Below are 13,539 nucleotides of genomic sequence, written 5' to 3' on the forward strand. Positions count from 1 at the left end.
CACCCCGGCCCGGCGGCGAGCGGTGCCCGCGGGCGGCGCGGCCCTACCTCATACTGGATGTACTGCTTCCGCCACTCGGGCGTGATGTGCGCCGCGAGGTGCTCGGCGAACTTCATCCTGCCGCCGCCGGGCCGGGGCCGCGCTCGCTCTGCGCCCGCCGAGCCGCCTCAGCGGCGCCTGGCTGCCGCGGGGCCGCCGCCGGTAGTGGGGGGCGGGGGGGGGCCGCCGCCGCACATGGGCCCCCGCCCGCCCGCCCCGCCACTCCTCAGCCCGCCTCGGGCCTCCTTCAGCGCCGCCCCGCCGCCACCGCCGCCGCCTCCTCCGCCGCCGCCGCCATCTTCCCCGTCCCGCCGCCCCGCCGCCGCCTCCCAACCGTCAGCCGGCCCCGCAGCCAACCGGCCGCCGGCAAGGCGGCATCGCCACGGCAACCGCCGCCGCCGCCCACCGCCGCGCGGGGCGGGCGGGGCCCGGCGGGGGGGGGGCGGGGCCCGGCGGGGGGCGGGGCGCGGGGCGGGCGGCTCCGCCCCCTGTGGCCGGCCCGGGCGGGGGGCAGCGGCGGGGGGGCGGCCCCGGCGCGTTGTGCCCGACCTGCCCGGCCGCGGGGCCGGTTCGGGGCCCCCCGGGGCGCCCCCGGCCCTCGGGATGACTGGCCCGGGCCCCCCAGGGGCCATGGCAGCGCTGTGGCAGCCCCAGCTGCGCCCTGGGCTCCCCGGGGCTGGCTGGGGCTGGGCGGGAGCGGGGTGCGAAGGGGGTGGGAACGGGAAGGACAACGGTATGGGAATCGGATGGCAACAGAAATGGAATGGGAACAGGAATGGGATGGGGATGAGGTGGGGATGGAATGGGAACGGGAATGGAATGGGGAACGGGGATGAGGATGGGGATGGGGATTGGGATGGGAACGGGAGTGGGGATGGGATGGGGATGGGGATGAGATCACAGTGGGATGGGAACGGGTATAGGATGAGGATGGGGATGGGGATTGGGATGGGAACAGGAGTGGGGATGGGATGGGGATGAGATCACGGTGGGATGGCAACAGGAATAGGATGAGGATGGGGATTGGGATGGGAACAGGGGTGGGGATGGGATGGGGATAGGATCACGGTGGGATGGGAACGGAAATAGGAGGGGAATGGGGATAGGATTGGAATTGCAATGGGATGGTGTAGGAACACAAATGGGATGGGGATGGGGATTGGGATGGGAACAGGAGTGGGATGGGGATGAGATGGGGATGGGGATGAGATCACGGTGGGATGGAACAGGAATAGGATGGGAATGGGGATAGGATGGGAATTGCAATGAGGTGGTGTAGAAACAGAAATGAGATGGAGATGGGATGGGGATGGGGATAGGAAGGGAAGGGAATGGGATGGGGATGGGAACGGGATGGGATGGGAACAGGAATGGGATGGGGATAGAAAGGGAAGGGAATGGGATGGGGATAGGAAGGGAAGAGAATGGGATGGGCATGGCAATACAGCTGGGATGGGAAGGAGATGGGATGGGATATGGGATGGGATGGGATGGGATGGGATGGGATGGGATGGGATGGGATGGGATGGGATGGGATGGGGAGAAGTGCAGCAGGGGGAGCGGTGTGCATGGGATTGAGAGGTAAGGGGATGGGGAGGTATCACCCCGGGGGAGGGAGTGTGGTCAAGGGTGTCAATGGAGGGGAAGAGTAGGAGAAATCACAAGAAAGATGAGTAAGAACTTAGGGAGGAGGGAAACTGGCTGCCAGGCCACAGAAACCTGGGGGAAAGGGAACGAAAGAGAAGACAGTGCAAAGGAAAATGAGGAGGGGAAGAGAAAGGGGGAAAAAAAAAGGTAAATTCTCCAAAAGCTGCATGATCACAAAAGCCTTTGCCCTTGCACTGCGTGCCATGCTCACCGGCTGGCTGCCGCGCGCCCCATGGCTGGGCGAGGAGGAGCAGGGAGGCCCCGGGCAGCACCCAGAGCTGCCCGCCCGTGCGGGGCACGTGCCCCCAGGTGCAGGCACCCCTGGTGGGTGCAGGGCCCTGTACCCATCACGCTCCTGTGGGAGAGACCAAAGTGGAGCCATTGGGAGCGGGGACTTTGCAGCCCTCCGTTACCCCCAGGCATCCCAGTGGCCCTAATCTTGCCCCTCCCCAATTCCCATATTCTGGGAATTTGCTGCGGTTGCGATTCATTTGGGTTTTCCCTGAAGCCTCCCAACCTCTGGCATGACCTCAGATGATAGTTTTCCCCATTTTCCCGTAGCCGCACCAGGGCCGACCCTATCCCAGATGCCAGCCCCTGGGCACAGCGACGTTCCTCCCCGCCGCCACAGGCAGCTGCCCAGAGCATCGCTCCTGCTGCCGTGGGCAGGAGCAGGGCTCCTTCGCTTCACTGATTTATGGGGGTCCTGTCACAGGCCCGAGGACCTCTGATTTGTGAAGGCTCTTACCCGTGCTGAGATTTACCCGGCAGTGACAGTGGCACACGCAGCAGCGATGCTCACCGATGCTATCTCTTAATTGTGTTTGCAGAAAACTAGTAAATGAATAGAGCTTTAGTGCCCTTCATCTGAAACTTCACACTCAGCAACCTGCCCGTTGCTGACCTCAGCGTGAGCCAACCGCTATGTCACAGCTTGACTTACGTTTAGCAGGTCACCAGCTTTTTAATGCGTTATCTTTGCAGGCTTGTACCAGATAAAATCACTCTGGCTCTCAGCCTGCTCCCACCACCATCAGTGGCACTGCCTTCAGCAGGAGCAGGCGGGAGGGGGGGCTTTGCAGCTTCGACCTTTTGAATGCTGTCAGGCTTCCAGAGATAACGTGCAGCATGGAGGAGGAGAACAGATTAAGAAATAAATATTATTTTTATTACTTGCTGGGTGCATTGCGTGAAATAGGTACTGTGATGCGTAATAAGTGAATATCTTCTGATACAACAGCTTCAAAAATCAGCGATGAAAATAAGTAGTGAAGCCCCCTTCCACTTGTGCCTCAGAGAGGTTTTTTCCCCGACATAAATGCTATTTATTTAATTAATACCAGTAGATGCTATTTATTTATTTAATACCAATAAATACTACTTATTGAATTAATACCAATAATTACCAATTAATGCTGTTTATTGGTATTAAAGACAGAAGACAGCAGGGGAGGCAGGGCAAAGGCTGGACTCTTTACTCACCGTTGCATTGTTCTCTAGCAACAGCTCCGTTTAAATATCTGATTGGCAAAACCCTGCCTCCTGTTATCAGACGCGCCCTGGGACCACGCTTAGCATCATGTTTCGCTGCTCTGCTGGAACCTGGGGCTTTCCAACTCCTTGAAACGTTTCAAAACTCAGCTCTGCATATCCAGGGGCTGGGGGAGGGAGGTGGGAAGGAGGAGAGGGCAGGAGAAGACTAAAATGAAGGAGAAAGGGCCACCACCACCTGCCTCCACCACCCTCTGCCCATGGCTGGCCTGGTGGGCAGGCAGGGGGAATGCAGGCATCTCATCCCAGCCAAGAAGGGATGCTGATCCCAACCGATCCCCATCTGAGGTCCGGATCCTGGTCCCTGTGCCTCAGGTCTGGATTGCGGTCCCCATACCTCCCTTGCATCAGGCTGCTATGTTCTCCTCATCTCTCACTCTTTTCCAGGAAAGAGTTGGCATTGTGCTTTTCCCCCATGCTGTTGTAACTAGGAAAAAATAAAAGAAGCAACATTATTTGTGTTTTTAAACCGAGCAAGGAGAAGTCGGGAGTGGGCTTTCCGCCAGTGCAGTCTGGCACTTGCTTTGTTGAAAGCATATAGAATAATTTATAAATAGCATGCCGGGTGGTTTTTTTTAATATAATTATACATTTAAAGATCCTTCATTGCTGGGGAGAAGGACTTTTCAAAAGAGGCTTTAGAAAAAGAGTCTTGCAGAGGGAAAATTTTCTTTAATGGCATTCATAAAATCACGAAGATGAGAGTTTTCCGTAGCAGGAGACAATGCAGGACACCCACAGACAACCATTCCCACACCTTGCTTCATACCTCCTCCCCAGGCAGCTGACGTTTAAGATGCCTGGGGATTTAGGGGCTGGGTTTGGCACAGGAGGGGATGCTGTCACAGCATGACCCTCCTGGGCCCCACAACCAAAGCAGGACGTGTTGAGCCTGGACTACCAGGTGGGTCAGCCTCAGGGAGAGCTGGGGAGATAAATTCATCTCCATCGAGACCAGAAGAAATAACGCCTGAGCTCAGAGGGCCGAGAGCAGCAGCGTGCCCCTGACCTGGGCATGGCGAAGCTGCTCTCTGCCACCTGCCAGAGCTGCTTTGCAGGGGCATCGTGCAGGGAAATGGCTGCTCCCTGCATCCTCCCCCGCATCCTCCCCTCCATCTTCCCCTGCATTCGCCCCTGCATCTGCCCCCCGCATCCTCCCCTCCCCTCCCCTGCCCTGCCCGGGTGGTGAGTTCTGCTCCCCAGGGAGGACCAGGGGCTTCACAGCCATTGCTTGGAAAGGAAGGTGGGGAATAAATAAGTACAGAAGTAAAAGCAGGTCAGGGTTGAGCTTGATGTGGAAGGACAAGGGGATATGGTACATCACACCAAGGGATGCTGCCCTGCCTGCCAGGATTGATCGAGCAGCAGCCCTGGGCTTCAGACACCCTCGGCATCCGCCGGCCAGCCCCCAAACCTCCCATTATCTGCTTCATCAATACCAGTCTTGAGAAATGCAATAGATATATTGGTATTTCCCAGAGACAGCGGTGCAAAATGCACAAATCCTCTGGCAGACTGAGCTGGAGCTATTGATTTTTCACATATTCTCCCTTCCCACCCAGCACTGGTGGAGGACGAGGGTGTGATGATGAGCATCAGAAGCCAGGGGGGTCTCGGTCCCCTGGGCAGAGGCAGCATACAGGGTCAGAGCAGGAGCAGCACAGCCCAATACACTGGGAATTGTCAGGGTATTTATGCACCCAGGCAAGCCGCCTGCAGCAGGTTTTTTAAGTCAGGAGCAGCAGTGGTTTCCAGGCAATAATAATGCACTGGACGGGCCTAATTCTGGCAGCAAGGATACTGGTACTGATCTGGCCTCTTCCAAGCACTGTCCCAGCAGCCATAACCTCCCACAGCTCTGCCAAGCCCAGTAAGATGATGATTTCATCTCTGTTTCAGCTGGAGCCCGGATGAGACCTGCCAGGAGGGCATGTGCCTCCCACCGCCTTGGCTGCAGGTGGGTCACTTTACCCACCGGCTGAATTTGATCCGTTGGGACTTGAGCCCATCACGGAGGTGGATTCAGAACTCAGGATCCCCAACAGTCAGCCCCGGGGATGGGGCAGCCCTGTCCCCAGCTGCCAGCTCATGGGCATGTGGGTCTGTGGGCAGTAACCATGCCCTGCTGGGCTTATGTATTGCCTCCCCTGCACTCTGCAGGGCAGGATTTGGCCCATACATTGCTCAGCTAGTGTCAACACGCTTGATGTTAAAAATCCCAAGGTCGGACAACAACATACCCCTGGCTGTAAGCCCATGCGTAGAGGCACAATTGCTATCAAAACACATAGGGATGCAGAGACATGGAGCAAAATCCAAAGCGGCAGCAGCTCCCCTTTGCCGGGAGCCTGCCCCATGGAGGGAGCGGGGCTGCTCTGCTTGCTGCCAGGTGCCCCGAGCAGGCTGACCTTTCCCGGGCTGACTCACGACCGACGTATGCATCACACGTCCCCTCTGCTTTGCTGGAGATCGCGGGGGTACGTATCCTGCCTGGAAACCCAGCTGGGGAGTAAGAAAAAACCATCTGCCCAGACGGTTTAGGTCAAGGTGCCCCTGCCAGGTTGCTTCCAACCCCGGTCCTGTGCTGTCAGGGGTGCAGTGTCCCCCAGCAGCGTCAAGGGACAAGCCCCAGGGAGCTGTGCTGTTGGCGGCTGGGCTGGGGACTCACTGTGCTGTCTTACAACCAGGAGCAGATGGGGGGTTTCACGCCCTTCGCTGGTGTGTAAGTGATTGCTCCTGGATCGTTTCCAATACATATATACGTGTCTGGTTTAATTTATGCACACCTGCCTTGTGCAAGAAGACAGCAGCTGACCAGTGGTTAAGAAAACTGGACACCCCGAAAAGATCTAAAATTAGAGAAGAAACAAGAGCTGCTTCCTCCGAGCCCCGGAGCTGCCTGGGCTGCTTCCAGGAGAGCCTCGGGAAGAGCCTCTGACTGCTCTGCTCCAGCCCTGGGACTGCCCCAGTGCTAAATCCCCCTCCTCACCAGCCACAGCATGGGGGGAGCACAGCACTATCCCCCCAGCACCTCTCCACACCTGTGGCATTGCCCTGCTGTGCCCTGGGGCAGGACAGACCCTTATCCCTTTGGGATGTTTTCCAGGGGACAGAGGCTGGTAAAGTGCCAGGTGGCCTTGGAACCATCCCTATCCCCTTTACCCCAACCTCATTTGCCCCCTTAAACACACTCTCACCTCCCTCTTGCCATCCTGGCTGCTGGGCCCTTCCCAGGGGGATATAACGCACGAGGGGGAGGGGGAGGGAAGAGGGGGCAGTGGGCACCCTGCCAAACAGTGGGAAGGGAGGTGATCCGGGATAAGAAACAGCGTCCCCAGAGCTGCTGCTGCTGGCTTAGGCAGCCAACGCCACCATCACGCCGGAGTCACGGCAGGTCGTGGAGGAGACATGAGCTATGGGTGCATCTCGGTGTATCCATGCTGCTGGCACCAAGCTGCCACAAGCACAAGAAAGTGGTGGGGTGGCACCGGCAGGCACCATGCTCTTCGCATGGGCGATGGCTCCCTCCCTCCCACTGCCTGGAAAGGAGCCCATGCCGAGCTGCTCTCTCCCTCCCTCCGCTCTGGAGCCGGCTGGACCTGGGGGTGCAGGGTAGGGCTGGGGGGACCACTCTTTTCAGTGCTACCCTCACGGTCGATGGGCAGTTGCTGAGGTTGTGCCTTGGTTCTGGTAGAAAGATGCTTTATGTCTGGCGAGCGGTCCCCACTCGGAAAAGCAGACCACAGCTGTATGTGACACTGTGCACCGGCGTCACTGCACACTGTTGGATGTGCCGCTGTGATTCTCTGCACTAAACCTGCGTCGCTTTAACCCACATACCTACAACGACAACAACAAGCTGAGTGCAAGTGAGGTTGAGGTGTGTGGTAATAGCTACGGCAGAAATCTCCAAAGCTGGCCAGACTTTCTGGGAATTTTTGGAAATCCTGCCATAGCTTTGTGGGGTTTTTTCAACAACCTCTGGACCTTATCACAGTGCACAAAAGGTCACAGGTTTCCTATTTGCAAGGGCTGCATTCAGAAAACAACAGCAGCTCCTGCCAAACCTGGCTTGACCCTGCCTGGCTCGAGCCTTGCATCGTGAGCATCCTCAGGGCAGTCAGCTCCTGCGGGTGTCCCCAGCACACTGTAGGGGACAGACCCTGTTCACAGCAAGTCCATTTGGTGAGGACTTACTCACCAAGTCCTCCAGCACTAGGTTAGACTGTTTCTCCATGGAAGCTCTTGCTTGGCCAGGAAGGAATTGTGTCTCCAGTTCATTCCTTTATACATCAGGGCTGAGCATGAACCGTCCATCGGTGCCGTGACACACGGCTCTAGGTCCTGCAGCCTCAGGACAGATGTCAGATTGGACAGAATCATTTAAAACAAGTGGGGACGTGTCCCAAAGGTCCTTGTGCCACCGGGGCAGAGAGCGAGAGGCAGCACGGCAGCTGGGTTCCCAGCCCGGCTGTGGGCTGGGGAAGGACTGGGCTGCGTCCGTGCTGGGGACTCCACATCTGCTCCCAGCCAGCTGCTGGGAAAACAGCGGCTCTGGTCTCCAACAGCAGCAGCAGGGTGGACACAGCCTGGCTTTGTCCTTGCTGTAGGACTCAGTCCTGGTGCTACAAACCGCACGTATGCAGAACCCCCTCAGCATTTCTCAGTGCCTCTGATCAATGCCAGCAGTTCTGGCTAGGGTCACCCCTACAGCCTGAGACCCCCATCCCCCCCAGTTCCTTTCTGGCTCCAGATACCACAATTTTATGTCTCTGGCAGGAATTAGGCTAACCCCCCTCCCCTGCCAACAGGGACCACGGAAGGGACAGGAACGGGGGCTCATCCTCAGCTGGGTGTCCCCTTCGTCCGAACCACCCCAGCCCATGTGGTCAGGACACATCAACCTGCAGCCCAAGCCCTGCCTGCTCTATTTTATGGCCAAAACAAGCCATAAATCTCCTTCTGTAGAGCTGGAAGGTGCAATTGCTTTTCTGTGGTGCAGGTTTTTCCTTACACGAATTGTAGCATCACGTGAGGGAAATCTGTAAGTAAAAGTCAGGCTGGAGCCATTTATAACAGCAGCACCGTGATTGTTGCTGCTGACAGCTGCAATTACAGGCACTCCCTTCTATCGCTCCTCTCTTGGGGAGAGCGGAGCCAGCTCCAGATGGGGATGGGGTAGGTAGCAGCTTTTCCAGAGCTGTGTCCCCTCTCTGGTGGACCTTGTCACTCATGGGCAGTGCTCAGTTTCAGAGAGAAACGTAGGATGGAGAGTAACCCCCAGTAAGGAGGGTTTGTGGAGGGATGCAGGATGCTCCCCAGTAAGGGGAGTTCATTGAACTCATCAGCTGGTGTCCACCTCCATGGGCATGACATCAACTGATGCTTGTAGAGGAATTATAGAGGAATGAAGGCAGGTTAATTATCATTGATAAAATACAGCTGTGGGCTTGCTTCAAGGGCAGTGGGTTGGCTGATGTGGGTAAGGTGCAGCTGTGGCTGGTTCCTGCTAAGTAGTTAAATAGCTCTAAGGGGTATGAAAGATGAGTGGCCAATTAAAAGGGATCTGGAAGAAGCAGAGGGAGGAGAGAGGGAGACAGTGTGCCCAGGAGACAAGGAGGAGGATGCAGCAGAGGCAAGAAGCAGGGCGGACTGGCCTGAAGTGGATGGGTAAATAGTGTGAACAGTAGAGGAGCTGTTGAAACCTTGTGGGGAGGTTGGTGGCTGTGCCAGGGCAAGGTGTGCTGATTACTTATTGGAGTTAAGCTGGTATGTGATGGTAAAAGCTTTGTTGCAGCTTGATAGTTTTGATAGTGCTGCAACAGATGCTTGCCTCTGTGGGTGTGACATCAGCTGGTACCCATCTCCTTGGACAGGATGGAGATTGTCCTGGGGTTGTGCAGGGACAGACAGCAAGCACTTGGGCTTGCTGGGGAGAAATGGTGCTGGTAGCCCCAGATAACCCCAAGGTGGGCTGCAGGTGAGGGCAGCATCCCGTGTGGGTGGCTGCTGGGCACTTCTTCCCAACACCATGGTCTTACTCCCCTACCTGTGGGATGTACAGTACATGCTAGCCAGGTACATACCAGGGTGCCATCAGCTGCAGTGGCTGGGGAGCTGCTGGGTGATTTGGGATCTGAGTACCAAGAGGGATGCCAGGAACCTTGCCTGGGGGAGATGGAGAGCAAAATGAGGGACATCTGTGGCCTTGCAGTGACAAACAGACCACTACTAGCTGTCTGCTGCTGCATGGAGATGTGAGATGGAGGGGAGCGGGCAGGGGAGTGTAGAGGTGGTGGCCCTGCAGCAGCCAAACCTCAGCTGGGCTTTCGTGCTGAATGCCTTGGCTTTGTCTTCTCAACATGGTTTTAGGGGAACTGAAACATCTGAAAGTGAGCTAAATTTCATGGTTACCTTAGGTGGGGAAAAAACCATCCGTAAGTAACTTTTTATTTTGCTGTTTTCAATGAAGAACACCTAGGGTTTTCTTTCAAAACTAAGAGCTCTGCTGCGATTTTTGTACATGCACAAAAAAAGATAAGAGAATGGATGAAGCAGGAAGCTGGGTAAAGTGAAACAAAATCGAAGTTTTCAGTGTTTCACACAAAGCAAAACAGACTTGGTCAACCAAGCTGACACTTCCCCTTCTGTTTTTCGTTTGAATTTAGAAAACAAAATGCCATACAAAACTTCATCCAACTGCCCCAAACCAAAATGACTTAGTGGTGAGATATCTCTCTTCACAGAAAGATCCACTATTTGCAGAGCTCCAGCTGCAACCTTTGAGCCGCTGGCCAGCCATCGTGTTGCAACCATGCTGTTGCTGCTATCAGGCCAGCAAGGCTTCAGGCACGCTTGGGGAGTAGCACTTGGCACCTGGCAGAGGAGTTTTTCCATCAGTGTTGAAGAGGTTTCATGATATGCTGGGGAAAGGGGAGATTTATGCGCTTCTGAGGGGGGTTATGCATTCCTTTTCCGTTGCAGCTACTGATTTGTATTCACCACAGCACAGGAATTTATGGAAGGAGGGAATCGATGTTTTATATCAATACCTAAAAAACCTATATGATGGATGTGCTAATTACATGCTTTTCTCCCAGACCCCCTTTATTGTACACAAACAAATGGCCCTGGTGCTATAATGAATGCAGGTTAAATGTGCAACGGAGCCCAACCCGGTGGAGGTGAAGCATGCAAGGGGGAACCTTGCTTACACCAGGGCAGAGACCTTGGCCCTTTGTTTAGCTTCTTCCCTGCCCAGTATTGAATTTTAGTTTCCCGTTGCCTTTGACTCCATTTCCATTTCATGGGAAACACCTCCCTTGTCAGGGCTGGGGGCATGGCTCTTGCAGCCACACTGCGGGCTCCTGGCTGCTATAGCATCTATCAGCTCCCAAAAATATTGAGCCGGGGGGAGGGTGTTTGCTCTGCCTTGCTAATGGGGGATATATGCACAGGGTGAAAAATGAGCAGGTTTTTTTTATCTCTGTTAAAGCAGTGAGTGTGCAGAGTAGAGGGGCAGCAGCTGGTGGTCATCTCCCCTCCTCATTCTCCCACTGCAGGGGTGCAAGCTGGGTGTTGTGACATGTGCAGTAATACATGTAAAAAAAGTATTTGGGATGGAAATCACAGCTTAAGACAGGCATATGCTGCCCCATCTCTGCCTGACCAGCTGGGCACTGCTCCAGCCCTAGCCCCATGCCAGCCCTTCTCCTGTGGGTCCAGCCAGGGAGGGCTGATGGCTCTGCCCAGTGCAGGGAGGCAGTGGTGCTCCAGGGTCTGCTTTCTGCATGGGGAACATGTTGTTTGGGAAGCCACCAGAGCAGTGAAAGGACCTTCTCGGTGCAGGACCCAGAATAGATACAAGAGGTGGTGGCACCATAGAAGAGAAGGTGGGATAAAGCATGGAGCCCGAAGCACTGCACCGGTGTGACACCTGCCAGAAACTTGCAGCACAGCTTGTTTTTTTTCAAAGTTAAGGACACTGTGACCTTGGGGGCCAGGTGAAAAGCTCTTGGCCATCAACTGTGTCCTGCCAAGAGGAGGCTTTGGCAGGCTGTGGCCACCTGTGCAGCTCCAAGCAATCCCAGCAGGCAAAGCCTGGCCCAGCCTGGGTGGTCCCTGGCTTTGGGGACGCTTGGCAGTGCCCCACAGGGATGTTTGGCAAAGGCTCAGTCAGGACCAAGTTCCCCCTTGGTCCCTCCTGTGCCCTGAGCATAGGAGCTCCTGCATGGGGATGGTGGGAGGCATGATGCAGAGAAGGCTTCTCCCCCCACCCCCACCCCAGGCGCAGGCACAGGGGGCAATCCCCCAAGAAAGATTGATGAGGGAGACACAGGATATGAGAGCGGTGGGATGTCACACGAACGGGTAGCCTGGAGGAGCTCAGGAGATAGGGGGGACATTTACAATGCGGAGGCACAGGTCTGCCCGCAGTGGAGGTGACACATGGTGGGTTGATGCATGCGGGGGGCTGTGCCATGGGAAGGAGCACGTCGGGGGCTCCTCATGCCCCTCGCCCTCGGGAGGGTACAGGCATCCCCAGCCTGCAGCCTGCTCCTCCTCTGTAGACAGGTGTTCCCTGCAGTAAAATGCACGGCTACAACCAAACCAGCCCTTAATTGCCTCTTTCTCCTTTTGTTATGGAAAAAAAATATGTAATCATAGCTTGGCTTGCAGGGATCCCTTTGAATGTTCCTTTTGGGCTGGCCAGTGTTTGGTGTGTGCCATGGCCTCTGCCCTCTGCAGAGGGACAATGACAGGTCTCCAGGGTGATGGGCAAGATGGATATGATAATTATACAAGGATATTTTTTCCCCGCTCAGCACTGCTGGTCACAGCCTGTTATTGTGTCTCTGCAATCCCAGCACGGGACCTGGGGCTGACCCACACATGCAGCTCGTGCAAGGGCCCTGCATGATTTTCTTTACCCCTTGGTGCCCGTAATGCTTCCGGGTTTGTGCACTCTGCAGCCAGGGACTGGGAGAATGGGCTGAATTTGGCCTGGCTCATACTGGGATGACTGGGGCACTCGCAGCCCTGTGCCACTTCAAGTTTGCAGGGGGTGGTTAGTGCATCTGGCACGAGGGCATCAGCAGTGGCGTCCACTGAGCCCTGGTCCTGCCCTCTCCCAGGCTGCTGGGGACCAGCAACTAAATAAGCATCACCCTGCAGAGCAGGCACAGCATGTCTGAGCCTAGCACCCCCATCCTCAGTGTTTCCACACCAGGCTCCTAGAACCTCCATGGTGCCTTGCATCAAGCCTGCTCCCACGCCTGCCAAAGCAAAGGGGTGGAAGAAAGGATCAGGCCTTGTGTGCAGTCGTTCTGAAAAGGCAAGGAAAAAGTGAGAGCGATCTAGTAGGAGCTGTAAGTGCTCTAGCAAAGAAACCCAGCAAGGTAGTTAGGCCTCTCTCACCATGGAGACAAGCTGGAGAGCGTGTGGAGGCTGTGCGCTTCAGTTAATTTGCTGCAAGTACTTTTCCCAAGCTATTCAAAGGGGGTTTCATCCTGCCAGCCCGCCTGGCTGCCTGTCCCTTGCTGAACGCCAGCCTGCTCGGACCAGGCGGTGCTCTCCCGGGGCGAGTGGGGCTGGTCAGGGTGACACAGCCAGCTGGATGGAGCCAAATGGCTTTGGTGGAGAGCGGCGGGGAGGATGAGTTTGCTGTAAATATTGCGGTCTGTTTATGAGGCTGGGTGTTAATCACATACTGGAGAGAAGCTATTATTTTTTTATTTGCAAGTGGCAGAGCCAAGCTGTTTCCGCCTTTCCTCCATTTCCCAGTTGAAACTGGGGCTTCATCACCCCTGCACAGGCAAGGAGGCTGTGGGGGCCACAGACCCGCTCACAGGGCACACTCTGTCCCCTCAGCAGGCAGCCCTGGGCAGAATGGGCACTTGCAGGCACACTCCTGCCTCTGGCACAGCTGAGCCCATCTCTGCTCTGGTACTGAGCAGAGTCTGAGACCCCACTGCCCCTCTCATAGACGCTGGGATGCAGGGGTCCCCTCCTGCTCCGTGCAGGGCTATGGTGTACTTGATGGCCCTGCAGGGCTGTGTCCAGGTGCTCCAGCGATGCTCCAGCTTGCTGCCCTGGCTGTGTTGGGGCTTTTTTACTCCTACGCAAAACCTTCCACACCCAGTGAGGCTGTAAAGGGAGTAAAAGAATAAAAGCCAGCTTATTTAGAATCACAGTCATAGAGTCCTTTTGGTTGGAAAAGACCTTGAAGATCATCAAGTCCAACTGTCAACCCAGGACTGCCAAGCCTACCACAAAACCATGTCTCCAACCACCACATTTTCA

The 13,539-nt window shown here is 55.9% G+C and overlaps 1 protein-coding gene across 1 annotated transcript in view; it reads right to left on the reverse strand.

Annotated features, from left to right (window-relative positions):
• XPR1 (xenotropic and polytropic retrovirus receptor 1) overlaps positions 1 to 191 on the reverse strand; it is a 109,652-nt gene extending 109,461 nt beyond the window's left edge. The window contains exon 1 of the mRNA XM_037403534.1: positions 48 to 191. Within this exon, the coding sequence (XP_037259431.1) occupies positions 48 to 116 (69 nt within the window). The 5' untranslated portion in view covers positions 117 to 191. The remainder of the gene's footprint in view (positions 1 to 47) is intronic.
• Positions 192 to 13,539: the final 13,348 nt, after the last annotated feature.

This window comes from Falco rusticolus, chromosome 11 (genome assembly GCF_015220075.1).
Source record: "Falco rusticolus isolate bFalRus1 chromosome 11, bFalRus1.pri, whole genome shotgun sequence".
Taxonomy (NCBI): Eukaryota; Metazoa; Chordata; class Aves; order Falconiformes; family Falconidae; genus Falco; species Falco rusticolus.